At 42.3% G+C, this 20,761-nt stretch overlaps 1 protein-coding gene across 6 annotated transcripts in view; it reads left to right on the forward strand.

Annotated features, from left to right (window-relative positions):
• Window positions 1–314: 314 nt before the first annotated feature.
• Window positions 315–20,761, forward strand: part of MON2 (MON2 regulator of endosome-to-Golgi trafficking) — an 81,427-nt gene continuing 60,980 nt past the window's right edge. For 2 of the 6 annotated variants that reach the window (XM_077934682.1, XM_028747798.2), the window contains exons 1-8: window positions 318–687; window positions 7,056–7,119; window positions 13,961–14,088; window positions 15,422–15,553; window positions 16,573–16,702; window positions 18,241–18,338; window positions 19,229–19,354; window positions 20,282–20,476. In XM_077934682.1, the coding sequence (XP_077790808.1) occupies window positions 577–687; window positions 7,056–7,119; window positions 13,961–14,088; window positions 15,422–15,553; window positions 16,573–16,702; window positions 18,241–18,338; window positions 19,229–19,354; window positions 20,282–20,476 (984 nt within the window). In that variant the 5' untranslated portion in view covers window positions 318–576. Of the gene's footprint in view, window positions 688–7,055; window positions 7,120–13,960; window positions 14,089–15,421; window positions 15,554–16,572; window positions 16,703–18,240; window positions 18,339–19,228; window positions 19,355–20,281; window positions 20,477–20,761 lie in introns of all 6 variants that reach the window. The other 4 variants (XM_077934683.1, XM_077934684.1, XM_028747803.2 and 1 more) reach the window with 4 other exon arrangements.

Consider the following 20,761-nt stretch of genomic DNA (forward strand, 5'->3'; position numbering starts at 1 on the left):
GGCAACATCCCACACTAAAAACTTCCCTGAACGCAAAAAAATAAGTGCCGGCGATTTCAAGAAAGAGGAGCTGGAATCCCCTCCATTCCACCTTGCATGGGGGAAGAAGCAAGAACTGCACATGCTCTGAGGAACCGACGGCCTCTTCTGCTCCGAGACTGCGTCCAAACCAAGGCCGGACAGGGTCGCGCCCCGTCTTTGCCCCCCATCTCCGCCCTTGACAGACCCGCCTCAGCCCCGCCGTCCTTGGGCCACGCCGCCCTGCGGGCCCTCCTCCCCTTCTTCGCACCGCCCCTTCTTCGCGAGGCCTGTGTCGTACGGAAGCGGGGCTGACGTGCGGCGGCAGCGGCGGCGCCCGGCATTGTGGGAGCGGGAGCGGACGTGGACGCGGCGGGGCCGGCCTTGGAGGCTGAGGCGGCTGGTGGGGCTGGTGCTGCTGCTGCTGCTTTTGCCCGTGGCTCCGCCCGGGACTTGTCGGCCTCCGGGCGCCGCCACATTCAGACGGCGACGCTGGCTCGGCCGGGCCTGTCCCTTGCCGGCTTCGCGTCGCTGCCTTCCCCACACGGCGGAGGAGCCATGGCCGGGACGAGCAGCCCCGAGGCCGTGAAGAAGCTGCTGGAAAACATGCAGGGCGACCTGCGGGCCCTGAGCCTGGAGTGCCGGAAGAAATTTCCTCCCGTCAAGGAGGTGAGGAGGGTTTTTTTTGGGGGGGGGGAGAAACTGGACTGTCTCGGGTGGGGGGGGCGTGTCAGTGTTCGTGTGTATTTCTTGTGTCGTGTTGGCCTTTCCCCGGCCTGCTTTAGGAAGAGGTACGTGGGGTCTCGCTGAGGCCTTTCCTCTCCACCCACCCCGGTTGAGAACTGAAATCCCGGAGTGGAACCGAGTCGGGTGGCTGCGTCTACATTGCAAACGTCTGCACCGCTTGGCCACCGCCGTCCGCTTGCAGCACTTTCTTGTAACGAGCAGTTCCCGGTTGCACCTCCCTCTTCCCAGACTTCAGTCTTTCTAGTGGGCGAACTTTTTAAGTGTACATTTTTTTAGGCTTAGCAATGCTGCCCTTTTTTGTGGGGGGAGGCAATCGATACCGCTCAAAAGATAGGCAAAAGCCTTCTTATCATCTGTTAGGATAACTTGGAGGCCCTTGTTTGGAGACAGGTGGCTTTGAATATAGTAGGTTTCAAGGCACTGACTGGTGGTAGCAACTGTTTGGGTAATCAACAAGGATTGCATTACCCGAACGAGTTTGCAAGCTGTTCCTGTTTTGCCACCGATAGGTAAGCAGGTTTCCGTTGTATATTAAATTTGAAAGTGGCACTTGGAACAGCTCCCATGTGCGTATCACATTGCTGTCTTGTCCCACTTGCGAGGGGTTGTTGTTGATGGTTTGCGTATGTCTGTCTTCAAACTTTGGTAAGGACTTCAGAATTTTAAGAACTTGAGCTCTGAGAAGCATGCCCTGTTTAATATCTTAAAACTAAGTAAATCAAGCAAAGTTTGTTTTTTGCAGAGTGAAATACTCAATGTCGAAGGCGAGAATCATAACTAATAATAATATGAGTTAGCGTTGGGTGGCACTGTTTTGCAATGGTTCTGGTCCTACTTGGATCGTTGTTTCCAGAGGGTGGTGCTTGAGGACTGCTGTTATTGTCCATCCAGGTGATATTACTACCAGAGTATTATCAGACCACATTCTAGCCAGTCATAAGCATTCAAGGAGGGCTGGTAAGGAGCATGGCTTGGGGAAGGACCATACAGAGACATCTATAGGGCTGCAGTTGCCCCCCAAGCCCCCTGAGGTTCCCATCTCTGTGTAAAGATGTTTGCCCCTGTAAAAATTCAGGAGCTTTTGATTGTTGAAATCAATAAGCTAAGACTGTAGTGATGTTTTTAATGAATTGAAAGAGAATTGCATGTTGCTTCCATTGCATTCCAAGGCGGATATGGGGAAAGTAAACAAATATGTTAATTTGATATAAAACAACCTCTTTAATGTGCTAACCTGAGGTTCTAATGTTTTGTTGTACTTTGTTATAGATTTGTGGTACTTTGCCTAGATTAAAATGTGGAGCAAAGGGTGTTCTGTTGTATAGTGTGGACCTTATTGATACCAAAAGTGTTCTAGGGTGTACTTAAAATCCATAGCTTCAACCTATAGGACACAAACAAAGATGCCAATTAAAGTATATTCCCATGAAAGGGTTTTTTGACGGGGGGGGGGGGGTAATAGTATTGTATACCTGAATGAGCATCTCCACCCGCATTGTTCAGCCCGGACACTGAAGTCTACCTCCGTAGGCCTTCTGGCGGTTCCCTCACCGCAAGAAGTGAGGTTACAGGGAACCAGGCAGAGGGCCTTCTCGGCAGCGGCGCCCTCCCTGTGGAATGCCCTCCCATCAGATGTCAAAAAGATAAAGAACTACACAACATTTAGAAGACATCTGAAGGCAGCCCTGTATCAGGAAGTTTTTAATGTTTGACGTTTTATTATGTTTTGATGTGTGTTGGAAGCCACCCAGAGCTTCCAGATGATGGGGATGATGGTGGTGGTAATAATAATAATAATAATAATAATAATAACAAGAAGAAGAAGAAGAAGATGATGATCTTGGGGGACGACTACTATTAGAACTTCAGTCAAAGCCTTCCATGCAAAAAAATCCAAAACATTTGGGTGTAACTCACCACGTAGTCATGCATCAGGTTTGTAGATTTGCCAAGTTGGTGGCAAAGTAAGTAGTAGGTAGTAGTAGGTAGCATCATAGATAGCACTGAAGGATGTGAGTAGGAAAGAAATGATTGCTTGATTTGATGGAAGATTTGACTTTCCTTAAGGCAGATTTGAGTAGTAAGACTTCAAAGTTTTAAGAACAAAATTTGAGAATCACAGTTCTAAACTTCTACAGAATTTTCCTCTAGTTTCCATAAAATGTTACAACTCTACAGTATGCAGGATGCAATATTTTTAGAATATCAGGGCTAACGGAAAGTGGACTGTTTGGTAAATACACTATTTTAAAATGCTACAGTTAGACCCGCCTATTATTATTTCCTTTTTTGTAGGATATATTCACAATTTAAAGAATTTGAAAAACATTTGGGGGAGGCAGGATATAAAGTAACCTTTGTTCTTTGTTTGCCTGCGCTACATGTCTGGTTTCTAAACTAGCATTGAACTGCATGGTACTCATTGCACAAGGAACATTAACCATTTTTTTAAACGCAGTAGTGAATCCTGTACATGAAAACAGCAGAATTTTTTTGTTTTAGTATTTTCACTATCATTCCAACAGCACATAATTTGGCAGGTGTATAGCTATAATGCTTCATTTTATGTAGCTTGTAATGCCTTATATCCACTAACAGTGCAGTCCATTGCACAGCTACTCTCGTTGAACACATTGGGACTTATTACTAGATGATCCAGGTTCACCCTCCAGAGCAGATTTTGGGGGCTCAGATTTAATGTTTAATGGTCTTGGCTATGAATTGTAATAACACAACATTAATAAAATTATAGGGATAGACTATAAATGGAACACCCGTTTGTGTTGAATTTCAGTTTATACACATTTAACTTCCATTGTCAATCTATGTTCAAGCATGACAATAAAAATTTTACGATTAGAAGGGATATACAGTGGTGCCCCGCAAGACGAATGCCTCGCAAGACGAAAAACTCGCTAGACGAAAGGGTTTTCCGTTTTTTGAGTCGTTCCGCAAGACGAATTTCCCTATGGGCTTGCTTCGCAAGACGAAACGTCTTGCGAGTTCTTGCGAGTTTGTTTCCTTTTTCTTAAAGCCACTAAGCCGTTAATAGCCGCTAAACTGTTAATAGCCGTGCTTCGCAAGACGAAAAAAAACGCAAGACGAAGAGACTCGCGGAACGGATTAATTTCGTCTTGCGAGGCACCACTGTATTTAAAAGTACAATCATATGCTCAGCGTGATCTTGCAGACAGACAGTGAAGCCAGGGCCTGTGGTTAATGGAGTCTTTGTGCCATGTACCACTAATACATGTGCTGGACAAAGCCAGGCTATATCTGTATGCTGAGTAATACTATGGTGGTTACTCTTTTGTATATACAGTGGTACCTCGGGTTACATATGCTTCAGGTTACATACACTTCAGGTTACAGACTCCGCTAACCTAGAAATAGTGCTTCAGGTTAAGAACTTTGCTTCAGGATGAGAACAGAAATCGTGCTCCAGCGGCACGGTGGCAGCAGGAGGCCCCTTTAGCTAAAGTGGTGCTTCAGGTTAAGAACAGTTTCAGGTTAAGAACGGACCTCCAGAACGAATTAAGTACTTAACCCGAGGTACCACTGTACAGTGGTACTTCGAGTTACAAACGCCTCAGGTTACATACTCCACCAACCCGGAAGAATTACCTCAAGTTGAGAACTTTGACCCAGGATGAGAACAGAAATTGTGTGCCAGCAGCGCAGCGGCAACAAGAGGCCCCATAAGCGAAAGCACGCCTCTAGTTAAGAACAGTTTCAGGTTAAGAACGGACCTCCGAAACGATTAAAGTTCATAACCGGAGGTACCACTGTAAAACCTACTTTGTGTGGCTTATTCTTTTGCCCCTGTAACTGTCCAAGAAATAGGCACAAGGTTCTACTATCGTCCTTGGGCTCTATACCAAAGATATTTGGGAACATTTTTCCTGTGAGAAACTAGTAAAGAAAGTGTCACTCTTTTAAAAGTGGTTTTAGGCCATTTATTTCATTGTCCTCAGCAAGGTAGCTTTAGCAATTACTTGATACAGCTGACTGTTAGTCCTCCACAACTCTGCTCCTGCTTTCATTTAGAGTCCGTCAGCATAAGCTGACAATTTTGAGTAGCGCTGCCTTTCTAGCTGAGTCAGCAGTTTCAAGATTCTGAACTAGGATTGCAGTTTTACAGAAGGTTCAGGTTACTGCTGAGGCAAAGTTATCTGCTATCTAGGAGCACAGGCATTGGTGTGGTAAAATATTTAACAAGCTAATAGGAATACTTAAAAGGACTGAATTTTTCAGCTGTACACTAGTCCTTAAAATGTACTAACTTCACTTATTGAAAGAGCTGCATTGTAAAATAATAATAATAACTATTATTATTATTATTATTATTATTATTATTATTATTTATACCCGGCCCATCTGGCTGGGTTTCCCCAGCCACTCTGGGCGGCTTCCAACAAAATATTAAAATACAATAGTCTGTCAAACATTAAAAGCTTCCCTAAAACGTATGTAAATATATATGTCAATAATTCAAAGCTATTCAAAGTTGTAATATTTTATTCTCTCACATTTCCCCTCCTGATTCCTTTAATATTCATGTTTGTTTGTTTGTTTGCCCCCCCCCCTTCTGATTGTTACTTTTTATGGAGCTGTTTTAAACATCTAGCAAATGATGTTACAAAAATAATTAAATGAAACTAATTATTTCATTTCACACAGTTCACACAGCACTTTGGCATTCAAATAAGGCAAAATGCTTGATCATGTGCTGGTTTGCAAGGCATTAGAGTTTTTTAAACTGGATTCTTTAACATAGTCATTTACAGAAGCCCTTGAAACAGAAAGAAATATGAACAAGTTGTTTATTATATTAGACATGTTCGCTTCTATAAGTTTTCCCCAAGGTTGTATATGAAACAATATTTGATATAAGAATATGTGGTTTAAAATTGGACTACATAGAATGTCATGAAAACTTGCTATTTAATGTTAAATACACAAAATACTCTGGTATCTTTTTTCTCTTTGGTAAAACAGAGTGATTAAGCACTTTATTAATTTGCTAATAATGAAGTTCTATACACACTTAACTGGTCACAACTTCTATTAAACTCAATGGGACTTTTGATTGGAATTGAGCTATAAAATCTTGCTACAGTACCCTGGTTTCATTTAACTTTTTTTTTTGTAGCAGAACCTTGTTAGGGAATACATAAAAAGTAGAACATTGTGGCATTCTAGTTAACTTTTCAGCTGAGTCAAGAATGTTTTAACATCTTTTTAGTTACAGTACCCTTGTTGGATTTTCTGCTGCATTAGCAAGAGTGTTGTGTACAGTGGTGCCTCGCAAGACGAAAATAATCCGTTCCGCGAGTCTCTTCGTCTAGCGTTTTTTTCTCCTTGCAAAGCAACCCTATTAGCGGCTTAGCGGCTATTAAAGGCTTAGCGGCTTAGCGGCTAAAAGGCTATTAGCGGCTTAGAAAAAGGGGGGGCGAAAAAAAATCGCAAGACTCGCAAGACGTTTTCTTCTTGTGAAGCAAGCCCATAGGGAAAATCGTCTTGCGAAGCAACTCAAAAACGGAAAACCCTTTCGTCTAGCGGGTTTTTCATCTTGCGAGGCATTCGTCTTGCGGGGCACCACTGTATTAGGTTTAGTTGGCATCTAATCTGTGTATAAGGGAGTGGTTGGAAGTATAGACTGTGCTGATTGGTGCATGCACACTATCTGTGTAGACACAAGATTCGTATTCATGTCTACCTCTCTGAATGCCTTGGATATTGTGTGTGAAACATGAATGAGATCAGAAAAAAATAGTTTGGGTTGCCGTGGGATGTTCTTAGACAGAAATTGTGTATTTATTATGTTTATCCTTTGAGCAACTTCCGTGCCAACACCTGAGAACTGTGTTTTTTTACTAGGTGTTTATTGAGCGCACTTGGGTATATCATAGGGGACCTTAAAAAGTGATAAAATTTGCAAATAATAAAGAGATAACGATGTGAAGGTCTTAAGGTGGAGATGGGAGATGTAATGAGACTCAGTTGTTAATACATCACATTCTGGGGCATTGAAATATGCTTTCATGGGAAACAATTTATACCACAAGATTTTGCAGATATAACAACTTTAATTTCACTTCTGTTAAATGAAGAATTGCTTTCATATAGTACAGTCTGAGAAGTGGCTTTTAGATTGTAAGCCTGAGGTCAGCGATGACTTACTACTGATTTTAGTAAGCTGCTGTGGGAGCCATTTCAGCTGAAGAATAGGATAAAATGCTTCTAAGAAAAATCTAATAAATTAATAATCTATTGTATTTTCTTTACAGGCTGCTGAGTCAGGAATAATAAAAGTAAAAACGATAGCTGCACGAAACAGTGATGTCTTGTCAGGTAAATATTTGCAAACACCAAAAATCCTAATCAGAAAATTTATTTTAAGTCTCTTTAAATCAAAGCTTTGTGTGTGATTTGGTGTTGAATATCTTTAGTGCTTTTAGAACATGAAGATAATAATAGTCTACGGGTTTTCAATATAAGTTATGACAGTGTGCTAGTCCAATTTTTCATCAAAGGTGAAATATATATAGTTATCAAAATTCTGTGATAGTCTTTGGTGTCTGAAGCTCCTGTTTGAATCCTCACTGATTTCCAGGTACTCAAGTTCAGGGAAAGTTTAAACAGCAAGCACCTGTTTACGTTCTTTAGGATTACACCTCATTATCCCCAGCCCTCGTGTGACTGGGAGCAGCAAACTATGATTCCTAGCTTAGCATTTGATTTGAACTGGGTATAGAGGGTTGTGTCGCTCCACAATGTGAAGCCAGTGGCATGCCATGCAAATGCATCCATTCCCTCTTGTAAGAAAGCATTAATTACCTTCCTAGCTCAACCAGCTGACCCCTCCCTGCCCAATTTTGTAAATGAAGAGGGGCAAGGATCCAACAGTTGTTGCACAAACCTTACCAAATGCTCTGTCCGCGCCCTTAGGCTGCAACAACTGAAACCTGTCCAACAACATCCAACAAATAAGTGCTCCAGAATTGCCTGCTCTAAAACCTGGAATCCAAGTTCCAGTGGATGCAAGTGATTTTATCCTCATAATGCCTTGCAAACAGTCACAGGCTCTACCATGTGCCTAGGCCCACAGGTAATAGGCCTTGGCCACCCAGAACAACTGCACTGGATGACAAAACTGGGGCACAGAGGAGGCAAAGAAGTAAGCTTACTTTGCTACCTTCACAGCTACTGAATAGAGTCTGACCTGAGCACATTTGCTGTGATTTCCCCCCATCTGCTCACTCGCTTAATAGTTCTCACTCTAGAGCATAACACAGAGCTCTGCTTACTTTACCCATTGGGAAAGGGTGTTCAGACTCCCATGTCACCTCTGTGTTTGGCAGAAGAGCCAGCCTTGCCAATTGGAAAGCTCCCTGGAGCCCTCCGGAAAACCATTTGAATTCATTAGTCTCCAGGAATTGGCCATTTTAATAGGTCCTCCACTCCTGCAGTTTTAGAATTCTGTAATTCTGAAACTCAACACCCCACCCCCCAGTTTATCTTCTCCCTTCTCAACCAAGGATGACAAATAAAGAGTGTGCCCTGCTACAAATGTTGAGCTACGTTGGGGCAGCCTCATGGGTGTCATGGTGACCCTGAGTATCCTATTTGCCAGAATATGTAGAAACACACTCCTAGAGGTATGGTTGTATGATCTGGAGTGACACCAATCTTAATACAGGGTGCACACCCTGCTTCTTTATGTCTTTTAGCTATTATTAGTGTAAGTTAACACAGTGTACAGTGTCTTGTGCCAAAACAAAGCACAGGACTGGATGCAATTCAATACAATCCTGTAGAGGACACTCTTCTGGGGTTGAGGGTATATCATTTGTGGTGGCCCATAGATTATTTTGGGTTTCATACCGCCTGTTTCTTATTGTGTTCTATGTATTTTTACTGCTATTTGCATTATACAAACAACAATAATGTATTATGTTACTATATTAGCTGTTACTGAAGTACTCCAAAACTTATAGTTTGACAAACATTTTATAGATGTAGGTGCCCTGTTTCATGAGAGAGATGCTGCAGGAAAATGGCTTCTGCAGACAAAGCCAATATGCACATGTCTGCTCTTTTTCCTCCCAATTCCAAACTGTCTTATGGGTCATCCAAGTGAAAATTGATGTCTCCTTCCAGTTGAACAGCAGAACAAAGAAGCAAAATTGCTGGTGATATGGAGAAGAGGATGTGTTGCTGCATGGGTGTGTTTGGAGAAGTAAAAGTGATAGAGAAGACCTCTCCAGAACATTCCTCCCACAACTCATTCTGTGAAATTTAATGGACAGTAAATGAAATATTAGGGGACGCGGGTGGCGCTGTGGGTAAAAGCCTCAGCGCCTAGGACTTGCCGATCGAAAGGTCAGCGGTTCGAATCCCCGCGGCGGGATGCACTCCCGTTGCTCGGTCCCAGCGCCTGCCAACCTAGCAGTTCGAAAGCACCTTCGGGTGCAAGTAGATAAATAGGGACCGCTTACTAGCGGGAAGGTAAACGGCGTTTCCGTGTGCGGCTCTGGCTCGCCAGAGCAGCAATGTCACGCTGGCCACGTGACCCGGAAGTGTCTCCGGACAGCGCTGGCCCCCGGCCTCTTGAGTGAGATGGGCGCACAACCCTAGAGTCTGTCAAGACTGGCCCGTACGGGCAGGGGTACCTTTACCTTTACCTTTTTAAATGAAATATTGCCAGTTTCAGCCTTCTTTCTTTAGTTATATTAATTACTGAATGAATCTATGTTTTTAATGTAGAATTTTAGGGTAACCAAATACAATTTAATATATTGCTTGTAACTATTGAGAGAGTAAAATATCCCCAAATCTCACAGATTTTGAAACTGCTTCTTATGATGTTTTGCAAACTGGAAGTGAAGACAACTGGAAAGAGTGTCTGTAGGAGTCAGAGATAATTTTGTATTGATGGCAATAGTGGCAGTGATTTGAAAGCATACAAAATTCAAATAAATTGTGTACTTCCCTTCCTAAAGCTAAGTAGCTCTGGCGATCTTCCAACTAGTACTTCAATTGGAGCTTATCTGGATACCCCATGCCCACTTCTTAAACAAGGGCTAGGAAATGTCTGGCCTCCTGGTCAAACTTGGCATTCCATGAAATTTGGCCCACAATACTTTTTTCACCACCTGTCCCCACATCTGATGCTTTACGTGGGGCAGGTGACGTCATGTATGGGGCAGGTAGAGATGTGGTTGCCAATGCACAAATAGGAGGCTTGTGCATCACTTTCACAATCACTTTCAAGTACACCTCTCTATTCTGTCATCCTGGAAAGTCTGCTGCTGATTCGAAGCCTGTGCAGCGATCTTGGTAATGCCTGCAGAAATCCCCTTGTGCTGGGGTTCCCAAGTGTCTGTCAGCCACCCATCCCAGTCAACAACAGTCAGAATTAGACAGTCCATAATGCAGAAATTTAAAGAATTGCCTTAGGAGATTAAAAAAAACCTGTAAAAAGTGTTTACCTTATATGAGCACCATTTGCCCAGTGCAACAAGAAATTGCCAGAACAGGAAAGTTTTCACCAACTTTCCTCTCCCACCTCCCAATAATTTGTCCATTTTAAAAATTTAACTGTTCTTGTGTGTACCTTGCTCCAATATTGTGGTAGTATTATATGAACTTTGAATTATTTAGATTTTATGGAGGAAAATGTATGATGTCACCAAGGACACCTATACCCACTTTCCTGGAAGTGAACCTTATTAAACTCAATCTTTCATTTGAGATTTACCTGTTACCATCTTCATTCCAGCTACCCAATCTGATTAGTTTTATATTCACTCATATTACTGTTATGAACCAATAGACTTTGAAAAATGCTTTATTTTTCTATTTCATTTCCTCCTGTTCACTGGTCCACAATCGGTATCTTAAATAACTAATTAAGATTAGAAAAACATTTCTCTTGTTGGTTATTATTCTTTTAAATGTGATGTTGCACTAGCAAGTCTTAAGCGTTAGTGTCACCAGAGAAAATATTTATAGTTGCTTCTGTGTACTTGAGAGTACATGAGTACAGAAGGGCAGGGGCAGGTGGTCTGTTACAGCAAAAATGATGCCACAATTAGTTTTTATTGTTTAGATTAGCTGATTTTGAATAATTACTCTAGTATTACTTAAAGAATATACTTTAGAATAGTTCTTGCCCTATTTTTTCACTTTAACACTTCTATTTAATTTATTTTTCTTTTGTTTTCATTGCTATCATGAATGCTGACATAAGTGGGAAAGCTATGACAGGTAATGTCAGCTATAATCCAAACAAACTTGCACTAAGAGACAGAAGAATCTCATCATATCTGTTTAAAGAACTAGATAGCATACAGTGATTTAGTGTATGGAAGACAGTTGCAGCCTCACAAATATCATTATGGGCAAGACTTACAACTAGTAACAAAACTCTGGATTAGTCTTAAAAGACACAAGCAACCTAGAAAACAGCAACAGTGGAATTCCACCCACACCCAGTGTAAATTTATATGACATAATAGAACCTCTGAAACCACTTTGTACTGAGTCAGACCATTGCCTACCACACTGACAGCTCTTTGGGGTTTCAGACTAGGGGGCATTTCCAGCCCTACCTGGAAGTGCCAGGGATTGTTCAGAAACCTCCTGCATTGCAGAGCAGATGCTCTACCACTGAACTATGGCCCTTTGCCCTAATTAGGGAGAATAATTAGCTAATTAGACTTCAAAGATTATATGCCTAGAACACTAATACAGTAGCACTTGGAAATACTTACTAGTACTTTTTATCTATATCCTAGTACTTTAATTTACATTGTACAATTCCTCTTTAAACTCAACATTATTTACAAGGTCTTAATGCTTTTACGGGCGTGGGTGGCGCTGTGGGTAAAACCTCAGCGCCTAGGACTTGCTGATCGTCAGGTCGGCGGTTCGAATCCCCGCGGTGGGGTGCGCTCCCGTTGCTCGGTCCCAGCGCCTGCCAACCTAGCAGTTCGAAAGCACCCCCGGGTGCAAGTAGATAAATAGGGACCGCTTACTAGCGGGAAGGTAAACGGCGTTTCCGTGTGCTGCGCTGGCTCGCCAGATGCAGCTTGTCACGCTGGCCATGTGACCCGGAAGTGTCTGCGGACAGCGCTGGCTCCCGGCCTCTTGAGTGAGATGAGCACACAACCCTAGAGTCTGTCAAGACTGGCCCGTACGGGCAGGGGTACCTTTACCTTTACCTTTTAATGCTTTTACATTTAATGGCTGCTTTGATAAACCTGTGAATAATCTTCTAAGACACGATACATCTGTGCATTAATATAGATGCCTTCACTACTTACATTTTCCTAGAAAACCAAATCAAGATTTCTCTTTTAAAAAACAAACAAGCCATACACAGTTTGAGGCCTTTCACTCTCTCTAGGCTTTTCCAGTTTCAAGTAATTGCGTTCTGATACGATTTGAAATGGTATTTTGTATCGTAGAATTGTAGAGTTGGAAGGGACCACGAAGGTCATCAGTACAGTATCTCTGTTACTGTTTCTAATTAATCTGCTGTAGTGTCACTAATAATACAGAACTGGGTTGAGGGGTTATATAACTGATGCCCCTTTGGATTGTTTCTGTAGCTCAGTATGCTGGATATTCCTAATATAATTCTCAGTGTTATGGGTTATAAATCTGTTAGTGTTCTTTGCACTGTTGCACCAGCAGATGCATCTGCTCATGGAAGGGGAGGAGGTAATTTGGGCTGATTTTCCTGATGGACCTAACACCCTCCCCCAAACTGTTCTGGAGGATTGAGGGACCCTCAGAACAGATTTGGGAGAGGAACTAGGCAAAAGCCACTTCCCCTTCTCCCCCATGAGCAGATGTTTCCTGCTGGATCAAACTTCCTTGTGCTTGTGCAAAAAATAGACTATCACCCTATAGTACCTAATAAGATTCTAGAAAAGAGATGCATTTCATACAACATACCGTATTTTTTGCTCTATAAGACGCACTTTCTCTCCTAAAAAGTAAGGGGGAATGTGTGTGCGTCTTATGGAGCAAATGCAGGCTGCGCAGCTATCCCAGAAGCCAGAACAGCAAGAGGGATCGTTGCTTTCACTGCACAGCGATCCCTCTTGCTGTTCTGGCTTCTGGGATTCAGATTTTTTCCCCCTTGTTTTCCTCCACCAAAAACTAGGTGCGTCTTATGGTCTGGTGCGTCTTATAGAGCGAAAAATACGGTAATTTATGGATCCCATTCTTTACCAGCTCAGAACTTTGGTAAACTTCTGTCTACTTAAGTGAATTTTGAGTGCTGAATCCTGCTTATTTTCATAAGAAGTGCTTGTTTTAATTAGTTTCTTCAGCTAGTCTCTCTCTCCCCACCCCATCCCCAGTTGTGTAAGACAAAATACTGGATAATGCTTAGTTGTAAGACAAAAATCCAGTTTAAAATTTCCATGTTTGGAATCAGAAGTGTATATACTTCCGCAGTAGCTATAGTTTTGAGAGTTGTGTATTGTACTCACTGTCAAAGGATAAAATTCCAGATAGAGTTTAATATCAATGTATAATTTAAAACTATAATTCCTATAGACTCACTATGGGTATCTTTGAGAACCTGGCACATGTACGATTTTGCAAACCATGCTACCTTTCAATTAAATTAAATATTACTATACTGTGCAAACAGTGTGTTCACATAGAGCAAGTCTATATTGAAACAAGTAGGCTGCAACTGAGACTTGCTCTTTGAAGGAAAGGTGACATCAAATCATCAGTCTTCTGTTCCATAGTACTCTGTTCAGACTCTTGTATTCATGTGCAGTGAACATAAGGTGTTATTTTCTGCTGTGTTGGATCACAGCGCTATCTTGCCCATGACAAAATGGGCACATAGGAGAGTCAGTATAATATTGTATATGGTGTATGAGAATGGGGTAATTCAGAGGCTTGGAAAGCAAAGTGAATGCAAGGAGTAAATGCTGTGCAAAGAGGCAGGTAAAAGAAGATTCAAGCACCTGTTCCAAAAGGTTATTACCGTGGATATAAAATTAAAGTAAAAGTTCCAAATTTGTAACTCTTTCCATCTCTTTTATATATATTTTCCATGAAATACCACTATAATTATATTAATTCTCAACAGATGGTTTTCTTTATTAATCAAAGCTGCGGACTTGTGATATTGTATATTTATTTTTTCTCCATTTGAAAGCCTTGAAAGAGAACAGCTCAGAAGTGGTTCAGCCTTTTCTAATGGGCTGTGGAACAAAAGAACCAAAGATCACCCAACTATGTCTAGCAGCTATACAAAGGCTCATGTCTCATGAAGTTGTTTCAGAGGTAAGACTTGGGGTAGTCAAGTAATGATATGGAAGTATTGCCTAATTTACATAGCTGAAGAATCATTAAAAAAATTAGAGTATCCTAATAAGATAATTGACAAGGCATAGCCTTTAGGATCAGTGTAGATGTAACACTACTCCAGAGGGTTGTCTTCTTGCAGGAGCATTCCCCTTCAGTTTTATTTTCAGATGAAATGTATTTAGCATTATGAGAGTTAGTATGGTGTGTAGTATGTTGAGTGTTGAGGTTAGAGGAGACTCACTCAACCATGAAGCTCACTGACATTTGGCAACTCTCTCCTACTCTACAGGCTTGTTGTGAGGATAAAGTGGAGTTGGTAGGGGATGAGTCATGTGTGCTGAACTATGTTAGCGTAAAGGCAGTGTAAGCATATAAATATACCTACGGCACAATTTTGAGTCATGGTTAGACGCTGGTACACAAACTGCAGTTTAAGGTCTCTCTGGCTAGTGTTAACATTGATGTTGGTGTAGCACAACTTGAAAACTGAGGGGAAGGGGAGGTGTATGCAAGTCACCCAGGAGAATTACACCAAGCCTTACACTTTAGGATTATAATGCAAAATGGTCAGCTGCTCTAGCTTTATTGAGGCTTTGGCTGCTGGTACAACTTAACACTCACCCAGGGAATGATACTCCCACACAAATAAAATTCTCTTTTCAGTGACCTCGTCTTGCACAGTGCTGAGTCCTCACCCAATACTGCTACTGGTTCCATCACACTTGCTGATTCTCCCCAGCTTCTAAGCTCCATGGCACCCTAGTATTCCTTTCTCCAGGCTATTAAGTTTGAGGAGTGGCCAGGTTGTACTTCTTGGGACCCTCTAGGGTCACATGCAGTGAACCAGTCTCATGGTATTCTCTCCTTAAGGAGTTGAGCTGGAAGGAAAGCCTATTAGCAGGGTTCCCTGACCCAGCTGTCAGGGGAAGAAGGGTTAAGAGATTATATGCCTTTGCTTTTTCTTCTGCAAGCCAGTCTCCCTCTCTTCTGTGACTGCTGCCTCTGGGCTATTTAAGCTCAGTAGTTCCAAAAGTGCTTTGTTATTCCCAGGTGGTAGCAGCTTTTCCCTTCCCCACCTCTTTCTTGGGTACGCCCTGCTTCCAGTAGAGGTGGATTGGGGCCTTGTTAAAAGGTTAGTCAAAGAAGAGAACATATTGCTTGAGGCGATCCCCTGCAGATCTTTACAGAGTGAAAAAGCATTTTCAATATTTATTAAGTATGATAGAATTAATGATTGACACTTCTATAGTCATTTTCCCCCACATAGTATCTTGGCATCGAATAGCCCATCTCAATTTTTGTTCCCAAGGTTGCTGCTGGAAATGTTATCAATATGCTTTGGCAACTGATGGAAAATAGCCTTGAAGAACTCAAGCTTCTTCAGACGGTCCTTGTATTATTAACAACCAATACAGTTGTCCATGATGAAGCACTTTCTAAGGTAGGCACTGTATAAATCAAATTGTGGTATTTCATTATATGTTAACCAATAAATATGAGCTGATCTTGAAAATTCCACGGTGAATCTCAAGTAAGTTTCACAGGCTGTCTTTCATTGTACACCAAAGGAAATATTCAGAAAAATGGCACACCAGTGTGGCTTATTTACACAATCCCTACAGGCCTGTTCAAGTAATACCTTAACTTTGAAATTCTTCTCAGGAAAAGACTGAGAGTGACCCATGGTCTCCTATGTTTCCTTAATAATAGCATTCACAAATAGCAATATTAGGAAAAGGATCATTTAGGTGTTTCATTAGTGTGGATGAATTAGTAAAATCGGGGGGAAATCCAAGATGGCCCTTTTCCAATTGGCAAATTGCCTTTTCTAGCAAATAGGAGAGCAATCCTTCAGGTGGGCATCATGGAAGAAAAGGACCCAAATATATTTGTTCTACATCTGAGCTTTTGCCAAAAAAGTTTTCAATATCATTTTACACTTAAATTAGGTTTCTGGGCAATGTAAAATGTTTTAAAGCTGGCAAAATAAAATGTTGAGTTAAACTACAAGCTTATCAAAATTATGCTGCAACTACTTAATCCCATCCATTAAAAGTTACGTCAGCTATGGTGATCGGATTATGCATAGTTTGGATCAAGTTTTCAGTAAAAGAGAGCTGCACAGTTGTGAGGCTGTCTGAGAGTGTCTCTTTGTATTATCGCTGTTTGTGCTTGGCACACAGGTGACAGTCAGAGGGGCAATCTTGAGGCATTCTTGACATGAAAGTGTTGAAGCAATCGTGTGACTTGTACATTATTATTTTTCTTTTCACACGTGAAGAGGCTTTTGATGAAACATAAAGGAGGAGCCAGTTTCCAAGATAGATTCATTTTAGGATGGTGGAAACTTAAACATCTTTAAATTCAACTTACTTCATGTTTTAGAAACTTATCATTTCCACACCTTAGCTTTTATTATTATTTGGGTTGTGTAATGAGTACTGTTTAATTTTTTTTTAGGCAATTGTCCTTTGCTTTCGGTTGCACTTCACAAAAGACAATATCACAAATAATACTGCAGCAGCCACAGTACGGCAAGTAGTTACTGTTGTTTTCGAAAGAGTCGTTGCTGAGGATGAACACTATAAAGGTGGGTATGTGTTTGTATTGCAATTAAAATATTACATAACATTTGGTACTTATAGCAAAAGTCTGTTTGCTATAAGTAGATGGAGCCCAATATAGCAGTACCCTGATTCTAAAAGGAAATAGATTAGTGTATAGTGCTTCATCCACTGACGGAGGAAGAGGCGTGCAGGGGAAGTGCACTGCCCCTGGCAGCGCGATCCCAGTGGGGTGCCATTGTGGCTGCCCTCCCGCCCGCGCTGGGCGCCACACCCACAGAATGCGCACCACACCCCGAGGATGTGCACCAGCCACGCCCCCACCTGCTCTCCGCCACTGGCTTCATCTGAGGAATTTGGAGGGCCAGGTCAAAGATTATCCCATTTTATCGTCACAGCAATCCTGCATAGGGTATGCTGAGATGAGTGGAGATTTCAGCCCAGGCCTACCCAGTCCAGGTCAAAATTCAGCATTCTATTAACTTGGAAAGTGTAATCGATAAAGGAAAGGTGGCTTTTGAAGCATGGGTACCAATTTGTTCAAGTGGTACATCATGTGTTTTTTTTAATGAAGCTGTCTGATGTAGGCTTTGAATTGGTAGGCTGTTCAGTAATTGCAAGTCATGCTTTTTACCTTGTATTTAGTTGGAGAAATGTGTTTTTTGCTTGCTAGTTCTCTACTACATGCCTTCTGAATGTTACTTGTCACATCTCTGAAACTGAAAAAGTAACTACCGTATTTTGCGCCCCATAGGACGCTCCGGCCCATAGGACGCACCTAGTTTTTTGGGGGGGAAATAAAGAAAAAAATATTATCCCCCCCCCCAGGTGCGGGGCTGGAAGAACCAGGTCGGGGAACAGCGGGAAGGCGCGCTCTGCCTCCCCGCTGTCCCCCGAGCTTGTGGGGCTGACGATGGGGAGAAGTGCGCTGAGCCCGGGACTGCAGGCAGCTCTGCGCAGCCATCCGGAGCGGGGCGGGACTTCGCGCCCGGCTCCCGGTGGCCGCTCAGAGCTGCGCTGAGGCCGGGACTGCAGGCAGCTCTGCGCAGCCATCCGGAGCGGGGCGGGACTCACTCCCGATGGCCGTGCAGAGCTGCGCTGAGCCCGGGACTGCAGGCAGCTCTGCGCAACCCTCAGAGCCGGTCTCCCGAGGGTTGCGCAGAGCTTCCTGAAGCCTGGAGAACGAGAGGGGTCGGTGCGCACCGACCCCTCTCGCTCTCCAGGCTTCAGCGAAAGCCTGCATTCGCCCCATAGGACACACACACATTTCCCCTTCATTTTTGGAGGGGAAAAGGTGCGTCCTATAGGGCGAAAAATACGGTAAATGCAACTCTGTTCTATCCAGCAGTAGCAAGAGGAGAGAGAGAGAGAGAGAGAGAGAGAGAGAGAGAGAGAGAGAGAGAGAGAGAACAACCTTTTGGGGGAAGGTTGGTGTTGACCACAAGCATATGCTAAAACCCCCAAGTTGCTGCATCAGCCTTAGCTAATATATATATATAGAATTGAACAGCCATGCATTCTTTCTTAACATTGTGTTTCTGAACTGGATCTGTGTTTTGTTCAGATATTATAGAGCAACCAATAGGAATTCAAGGAAACAGTAACAGAAGATCTGTCAGCACCTTGAAACCATGTGCTAAAGATGCATATATGCTTTTTCAGGTATTGGAACTTACTTGAATTCTTGTCGTTCTTTTTATTATATACAGTCTAATTTACCTACAAAGTTAAGCTTCTGAGATCAGTCAATAGTCATGGTTTGAGAGATAATATGATGCAAGTATTTTGAAGAGAGAGAGAAAAGGTTAACGTACACAGAGCATTCTTAATATTATGGAGGAAAAGCATAGCATGCTGGACATAATTCTGCTCATCTCTAGAAGCTATAGAGCTCAATATACGGAGGAGCTACAGAGATGGTAAAAGGGAGCAATTTGAGAAGCTAAAGGTTTGGATGTGTTTAGCATAGATAAAAGTCAGGATAGTCTCAATGTTTTCAGTAACTTAAAAAGATACAATACTATCTAACTGGTGGATTTAAATTTCTGGACAGAATAATGAAATTAAATAAAGGCAAATGCAATTTTTTAACAATGGGCTGATTCTGATATAATGCTGGTTCTAATGCAATGCAAAATCATGGACTGGCAAAACACGGGCTTGCATTCAGCCCTGATTTAAGGCAAACTACAGTTCATCATCATCTGAACTATGATTTGCCCTTCTCTGAAAAACAGGATAAAAATGAAGAACAGACCCTGTTTCTAGACTCAATTTGCAAGGCAATCACAAACTATAGTAGGCTTCTTTAGGCAAAATAGTATCTTGCCTCAAACCAGGAAAGGATATAGAGGATTGTGTATGTGAATGAGGAAGGAGTGACTGAAACTCAGACATGTTAATACCAGAGTTTGGTTTGACGGTGTGTCTAAAAATTCCATATGGTGAATTACATGGCGAAGTAGAGACTGGGTGAAAATTGGGGGGGGGGGGCTTCCAGGCTGATTCCTGAGAATAAAAGTACAAGAGTGTTGTTGGTTGTTTTTTTTTAGGATCTTTGTCAGCTGGTTAATGCTGATGCACCTTACTGGCTTGTAGGCATGACAGAAATGACCCGGACATTTGGTCTGGAACTGCTTGAGTCAGTCCTCAATGATTTCCCGCAAGTATTTTTACAAGTGAGTGCTTTTCTTTTTAGAAAGGGGAGGGGAATTTCAGCTACAAAGACTTTAGAAACTGTATATATTGTGGTTGGGGGTCCTAACTAGACACCTGTGAAGGGAAGGGCTCCTTTTCACAGATGGGACCAATATCTGCATGTGGGATTCACTCCTGGATAGTGAGGGAAGAGGCCATTTTTGCTGATTTCCCCCCTTCCTCCTGCGCTGCTTCTTACACTGTTCCATAGCTCTTCCAACCTTCCAGAGTTGATTTTTTGGAAGCACGAGGGACTGCTGGAGGGGGGGAATTAGTGAAAGTTGCCCTACTGCAGGCATAGGCAAACTCGGCCCTCCAGATGTTTTTGGGACTACAACTCCCATGATCCCTAGCTAACAGGACCAGTGGTCAGGGATGATGGGAATTGTAGTCCGAAAACATCTGGAGGGCTGAGTTTGCCTGTGCCTGCCCTACTGCCTCTTTCACTGACAGGAGCTTCATGTGAGCAAAGCTCAGCTTGGGATGTTCCTGCCAGGAGAAGCCCAGTTAAGATCCAGGCCTTTGTTTCTGAAATAGGAAAGACTCGGCCATTTTTGTTAACATATCTTTGGCATCTGTATGATTGGCGCCTCTTAACCTAATACTTAGATTGTGTTTTGGTTAACTTTAGAGCAACAGAATGAGCAGTACTATCCATGAGGGGGATTATCTAATGGGTAAGGGGGCGATGGGCAGTGCTGGAGTGTGAGTGACCATCAGACTTTAAAAGTTCATCAATGGATCGAGTCCATCAATTTTGCTTCCCCACCTTTGGTATCAAAGGGGTTACTGTGGAAGGTTGGTGAGGTCCCTAGTATAAACCTATGTGCTTAAACTTTAATGATTTTTATATATATATTTTTTAAAAAAAATAGTTAGCCTTCTAACAGTGTCCTTTTATTTTCCAGCATCAAGAATTCAGCTTCCTCCTTAAAGAAAGGGTCTGTCCACTAGTGATAAAGCTCTTTTCACCAAATATAAAATTTAGACAAGGTTCCAGTACTTCATCTTCACCAGCACCAGTGGAAAAACCGTATTTCCCAATCTGCATGCGCCTTTTGCGAGTAGTTTCCGTTTTGATCAAACAGTTTTATAGTTTACTGGTAAGAGGACAGTTTTAATACCACTATTATGCACAGGATAAATCTTAAATACCATGCAAAATGTGGTTTCCCCCCCCCTGAATTTTAAGGGAGCTCAATGTAGAACAAGCTTCTTCACCATCTTTTCTCTTAGCTGTCAGCATACAAATAATCCCTGGTTATGCTAGGAAATAGTCACACCAATAGTCCTCTGTTTGACTTGAGGGAGGTGAAACTGCAGACACATATGCCTAAAGAGGACTGTGGCAATACTGTAACGCCTTGATAACAGAATAACCTAAGGAT

This window comes from Podarcis muralis, chromosome 10, assembly GCF_964188315.1.
Source record: "Podarcis muralis chromosome 10, rPodMur119.hap1.1, whole genome shotgun sequence".
NCBI classification, from domain to species: domain Eukaryota; kingdom Metazoa; phylum Chordata; class Lepidosauria; order Squamata; family Lacertidae; genus Podarcis; species Podarcis muralis.